This window comes from Adiantum capillus-veneris, chromosome 8 (genome assembly GCF_014529385.1).
Source record: "Adiantum capillus-veneris isolate H3 chromosome 8, ASM1452938v2, whole genome shotgun sequence".
NCBI classification, from domain to species: domain Eukaryota; kingdom Viridiplantae; phylum Streptophyta; class Polypodiopsida; order Polypodiales; family Pteridaceae; genus Adiantum; species Adiantum capillus-veneris.
In genome coordinates, this window is record NC_140938.1 from 91518814 (window position 1) to 91525146 (window position 6333).

The 6333-nt window shown below is 41.0% G+C and overlaps 1 protein-coding gene across 1 annotated transcript; it reads right to left on the reverse strand.

Moving 5' to 3' along the window:
* Positions 1 to 2779: 2779 nt before the first annotated feature.
* LOC147452553 (protein NRT1/ PTR FAMILY 3.1-like) lies at positions 2780 to 5744 on the reverse strand. Its single transcript, XM_086518967.1, has 4 exons — positions 5192 to 5744; positions 4847 to 5064; positions 4176 to 4759; positions 2780 to 4054 (listed from the first exon to the last, which is right to left on the reverse strand). Exons 1-4 carry the CDS (start codon positions 5334 to 5336, stop codon positions 3169 to 3171), a joined length of 1833 nt encoding a protein of 610 aa, XP_086375093.1. The 5' UTR covers positions 5337 to 5744; the 3' UTR covers positions 2780 to 3168.
* Positions 5745 to 6333: the final 589 nt, after the last annotated feature.

Here is a 6333-nt window from a genome sequence, read left to right on the forward strand (position 1 = left end):
TTCGGGTATAAACCCCTGCTGCGTCAAAGAGGAACTTTTTTGTTGCCCTCAATTGGTGCCACTTTGACCTTTATTCATTATTTATTCTTGTGCATTGGGCAACCTGTCGCAAGTTTGCAAAAGATTTGAGGACGAAATCGAGTACAATTGCGCTCATCATTAGGTTGATCAAGATTTGCAATGATTGATTGGCAAATCTCCTGCTTTATCCCCTCTTAGCTTTGAATGGTTGCAGTCTGTAAAGAGTTAGTAGAGATCATAATGCAAGGGGCAGAAGTCCATTAATTAACACCCTAGTCAAAGGGGCGAGTCCAACAATTATCAGTGTTGGTCATGTGTTTGATGGGAGGTAAGAAAGAAAACTATCTTTAAACTTGATACTCTTTTGTAATGGGCTATCTTTTTCATTTTTCTGCCTTAGTGAACACCTTGCTGAAAAATTGATGGAAGTTTGGATTGCGATTGAAGATTCAAGCCTCCTGGATACTTTGCAATTTCTCCTTGTCTTAGCTGACAATATGGACATTTTGCCCCTTATGTTCTTGACTAACATTGTGAACCTGTAAAAAGATTGGATTTATGTGGGAAAATCTCAAGCCTTGTAAATTAGAGGTGGCCCCACACGGGCATGTGCGCACACATCTCCCTCTTCTTGCCTAAGCTTACCATCAATGTGCATTTTTACATGGAGGGATAAACTTGTTCTTATCATATTTGGATGTTTGGACGCATTATCAAGTGTCTTGTGGTATTGTGTCCTTGTATGACAAGGTATATCAGACATGAAGATTAGTCTTGCACAACAAAAAGTTTGGCATTGCAAATGTTATGATTGACACTGTATCTATTTCAATGCGATACCAAACATGGACAATTCCAAAGGGGGATAGAGCACAACCCAACATCAAGACTACGCACAAGTTAGGGTAGCAAATATGTCTAGGGGTTATATCTAGGCTGGCCATGAGGCATTATCCTCATATGCATTAATTTGGTTCTTCTCTATCGTTGGCTAGTGACCATGAGTTCATTGCTTGCTATATGCAAATCCCACTCAACATCATTGTGGCATATAAGGTTAGCACTAAAGTGGTTGAGTTGCTCATACTAGCTCTCTCGACAACCAAATGGAAGAGACGGGTCGAGGCATGGTGTATTTGGCTAAAGTGTGCAGACAAATAGAAGAACAAACTTCAATCCACAGGAATAAATCCCTACAATTTATGAAGAAGGTTGCCATCCCTATGGAGAAGTCAGAAATGAATGCTTTAATAGAATATCACAACAAATAACTGTTTGCATTTACGATTGTAGCCCACCAAGAGGGGGGATGGATCGTGGCAACAGAGCTAAATAGCTTCCGTCGGACCTGAGCACAAGAGCTAGGTGGGATCTCCTCCTTTTTTCGATAGCCATAACTAGAATAAACAAGGGATACATAGTTCAAAATAAGGCATCAATATTATAGAAATTTAAGTCTTTTTTTCAATAATTGTGAACTAAGTGTGAGCTATGAATATGTGAACTAGAAGAACATGATGCATGCGAGAAGGGGTTTGAAGTCATTTATTAACACTAGTTTTGTTTCTTGGCCACTAAAGTGGCTCAAGTGAGGTTTTGATAATTTGAGGATAACTTCTGCAAATGCCACCAAAATTTCATGAAACTTCTTGAGCACGAGTTTTAGAAGAAAATATGGCTTTGTAGCTCAAATTCAACTCAAAAATCTCAAAATTTCACATTTCCAAAAGTAGCATTTTTTAACAAAAATTGCATTTCTTCACCTAGTTTGGATAGTAGTCAAATGCCGTCAGCTTTTCTACCAATAATATAGAAGATTCATATATTTATCACATTTCAATGAAATTTGAACGTGCTTAAAAATCTTTTGACCTATCTTTGAGATTGTATAACCAATTTTGCTTGTTTTGACAAATTAGTCCTTCAAATTAGTCCCTGAAGCCGTTTTTCATTTTGACCTCTTCACAATTATTGGTGTTTCTTTTACAAAAGTCTCCAAAAGCCACTAAAGTGGCCCATTCTATGACAAGACTAGCATTAATAGGGGAAAAGCAAGTGACCTTATCACTACTTCAAACTTTCATCCACATAAATTAGAGCTTCTTAATTGAATATTAACTACCTTAAGAGATGCACTATAGAGTCCATGCAATGAGACCCAATCACATTTAAATCTAGCGCATTCCAGACTTTGAACAGCTTGTAAAGAGACCACAATTGATGCACCTCTGCAAGTTGGGTTTGAACTTGCTTAAGCTCTGCCTATTTGTTTTGGTAGACAAAAAAGAAATGACCAATTAGCTCACAAACATTTGCATCTGTGGCCACAAATAATTAACTATTTCATCCCTAGAGTCCACAATAGTGTAAAAGATAATCTTATATTGAGAGAGAACATTGTCCTTCAAAAAGCTGCCAAATATAGTCAGCATTTGCAAGATTCATAAGGGGTATTTTGGAAAATTTGCCCAACTTCAAGAGCATTTCATAAATTTTACACCATGTTTGTTGAATTTGAGGAGTAATTTGGGAATTTCTACCATTTTTTGGAGCATTTTTGGGTTATTTTGGAATTAATTATATTGATGTTATGAGACACACTTGGCACAATTATAGCCTTCTTTTGAAGTGAACAGGTCTTTCTTACCTTGATAAAACGTCTGTGAATCCATTGCTCATTTCTCTATGTTTGAATTTCAATTATCTATGCTCGTTTCACACAAATTTACTAGCTTGCATCAATGGCATTAGAACTAGAACTTGACATTGTGATAGTTGTTGTGCTTTGCGTGATCAAATACAATGGATACTTTGGTTGATAGATTCTCTTCTAGGGTGTCTGTTTTATGTTCAGAGATGACCCTATTAGGTGTTGGGGGAAAGTATAAGTTTTAATACAATCAAAGAACAAAGAATAGAATGACATTGGGTAAAAAGGGGGATTGTAATCTAGCAGTTCACAAAATTGTGAGCTTCCATTATCAAGGAGTAGAGCCACATCATGACTGTTGATATCCGTGGGAAACCATCGAAAATCATGCTTATATCAAACAATAGAGTAGCGGGGAGACCCGGGCGTGTATCTCATGTGCACACATCAAGTTATTCATAGGAGCAGATTGCTTACAATATCCTTGTAGCATATCTTCAACCACTTTCTCTTAATGGATTGGTATAAAGCATCTCTTGGTGGTTCCCTTTCAGCACAGCTTTCTTGTAAGTGTACCACCTTGACACAAGAACAAAATAGATCAAATTGGTACAAATCATGCCAGCTACAAGGTAGTAGTACTTGTCCAAGTGGGCTTTATTGAGATTGTCATCCAAAAAGCCTACTCTTCCCCCCCTTGCACTCAGACTTTGCACCGCTGTTAGCACAATAGCACTTATGTACACTCCCACTCCACTTATACAAGAGTTGATGGACCCTGCTGTGCTTCTCATGCCCTCCGGAACTTGGTCGTAGAAAAACTCTGTCTGCCCCACTCCATTGAATGCTTCTCCTATACCCATCAAGCTCAACTGGGGTACTAACCAAAACACTGACATCGGTACGACATCTTTCGGCTTGTCAAGTAGCCCATGGCGTCTTGCAATCACCCTCCTTTGGCTTTCGACTAGTCCGGCAAGCACCATTGCACTCACACTCATAGCATTGCCTATTCCAATTCTTTGCAGGAATGTTATCCCTCTTTCTGTCCCTGTGACTTGCCTAGCATACGGCAACACCACTTTGTCATATATGGGTAGACAGATCATGATGGCCAGCATTCCAAACACTGTCATTGAGGCTGGTGGGATTTTGAACGAGCCGAACATGCGTCGGTCCATGGTATTGGCTTGAAGGAGAGCAAAGCTGCTCTGAAGGGAGACCGTGAGGACATGGAGCATTGCGGCGATCATGATGGGCAGTGTCTTGGTCATGAGTTTAAGTTGTTCCACTTGATGAACAGAGCAGAGTTGCCATGGCTTTAACACTGTGCCATCAGCTCCTAGATCTCCATCGCGGATGATAGCGGCTTTGTCCAAGAAGCTGGAAAGCAAGTAGGCCATTTTGCTAACAGAAAAGCAGGAAAACAGATGTGCTCTAACATGAAGAGGTGAAGAGTTCAGCTTCATTCTTATACACAAACTGTAATTTGCTCAAATCTTACCGTAGCTGATCAGTATGCACATACTTCTCTCCCACATGCTTTTGTGAAGAAAGCTCAATGTCCGGATCAAAGAGAGAACTCGAGTCATTCGGCAGAGTACTAAGCTTTCTTTTGCGGAATGCCGCGACGGAAACCCGGGCAAGCTCCTTGAGTGGACTGCCTGATGGTACCTCATACCTGTAAAATGGTGTGCCCACAACAAGGACAAGAATGGAGATGGCCATGATGATGGTGGGAATGGCAAAACCCAGGGCCCATGAAACATTCTGCTGGACATATGCAACTATGGTTGCTGAGAGGACCACGGAGAGGTATATCCCGAAAAAGAACCAGTTGGAGTAGCTTTGGAAGGACTCTTTTCCTTCACGCGTGTCTTGCACGAACTGATCTGCACCGAACGGGTATGCGCATGGCTTGATGCCACCCGACGCAATCGCGAGCAGTGCGAATGCGAGGTAAAGAAAGAGCAATTGGACTTTATTCGCATGCGCGCATTGCGAGAAGGTTTGCTCTGTGCTTGTAGAAGGACATGGAAGGGGTCTCAAGGAGGGGATTGCTGCTGTAAGAAGCAAAGCACACATTCCCTGCAAAGACTTAAACTCTTGATATGAACTTACAAAACATGTGAATGATTGTGAGCTAAAAGGTAGCCATGAGTCTTGAAGCATTACCAGAAAATTTATGATGGAAGCTATGATCAAGGTCCAATAACGTCCGATGTATGCATCGGCGATGTACCCGCCGATGATGGGCAAGATGTAGCCAGTTCCAGTGCTGACATTCAGGATGTTAACTGCTGTGACAATCTTGATATGGAACTCCTGAGTAAGGTACAAGATGATGCCCAAAAGGAGACCAATGGTAGCCAGCTTATCACACACTTCAGTCCCTGCAGTTTACTCTCTCTCTCTCTCTCTCTCTCTCTCACACACACACACACACACACACACACACACAATTAGCTTTTCATGGACAAATTACTAGCTGAAGCTGCTTGATTATGATGCAACAGAGACCTAGAATGAATGGCATGGTTTTCCATCCGCCGGGCGACATGCTCCGCTTCCTCTCGCACAGCTTACGGAAGAAGTCTCCGAATTGGGTACGTAAAAATGCGGCCCATACACAGGGTATATCCCTCTGCAACTTGAAAGCACTCATGATCCCTTCTTGCTCTTTGCAGCCTCTGCCTGGTTATGCTAGTATTCACTTTGAGGCACCCAAAATACTAATTATACTACCTTTGCTTAGGGCACCTTCTCCTTGTCTGTTGAAGTGTTGGCTATGGCATTGTGTCATTGCAAATTTAAGCAAACTGTGGATATAAACTCTTATATCCACATGGGAAAGCCAGCAACAAGGTATAGTCTATTCATCACATTGTGTGTGTGTGTGTGCACGCTCCTGCAAGCATCGGACTCCATAATACAGACTCAGGATTTTATGAATTCATCAGTGGAAGGCCCAAGCACATGATGACCATTGCCTTTGCAACTTGACCATGAGTCCAGAAATGCAAACACTTTAGCATTGCCCAAGACAAGCATGGAGAGTCTTTGTGTCAGACTCTTCTATACTCTTTTGAGTCTCTCAAGGTCCTCTTCAGAAGGACCTTGCATTGGCATTCTAAAAGAATTATATGAAAAGAAAGTCAAGTAATCTAAGGCTGCCAAATGCAAAAGACCCCAAACTAAACAAAAAGAAAATTTTAACTATTCACATGAAAAAGTAGGTCTAATGGCTAATGGAAAATTCACTATGGCCTACATACACAAGAAGATTTAGAAATTTTCTCATGTTGAAAAACAGAGTCTTTTTCGGTGTTTTTCATACAATGCATAACATCATGAGCTTCTGCTCGAGAGGCACCACATACCTAGCTAGGTACGATTGGGGGCAAGGGACCCTCGGCCCCCCTACCGGGCCGGCGGTCCCCTGCCCCCCATCATACCTAGCTAGGTATACGGTGCCTCCCTCACAGAAGCTCATAATGTTGAGGTAAAATCACAATGTGGGAATTATTATGAGAATTTATCCAAAACTTCTTGTGATAAGGCTACTGCTGAAAAGACTTTCATAATAAAAAACTTCTTTATGAGAGAGAAAAATAGAAAGTGACACTAGTATTTTTAAACATTTGGTATCATAAATAAAATAT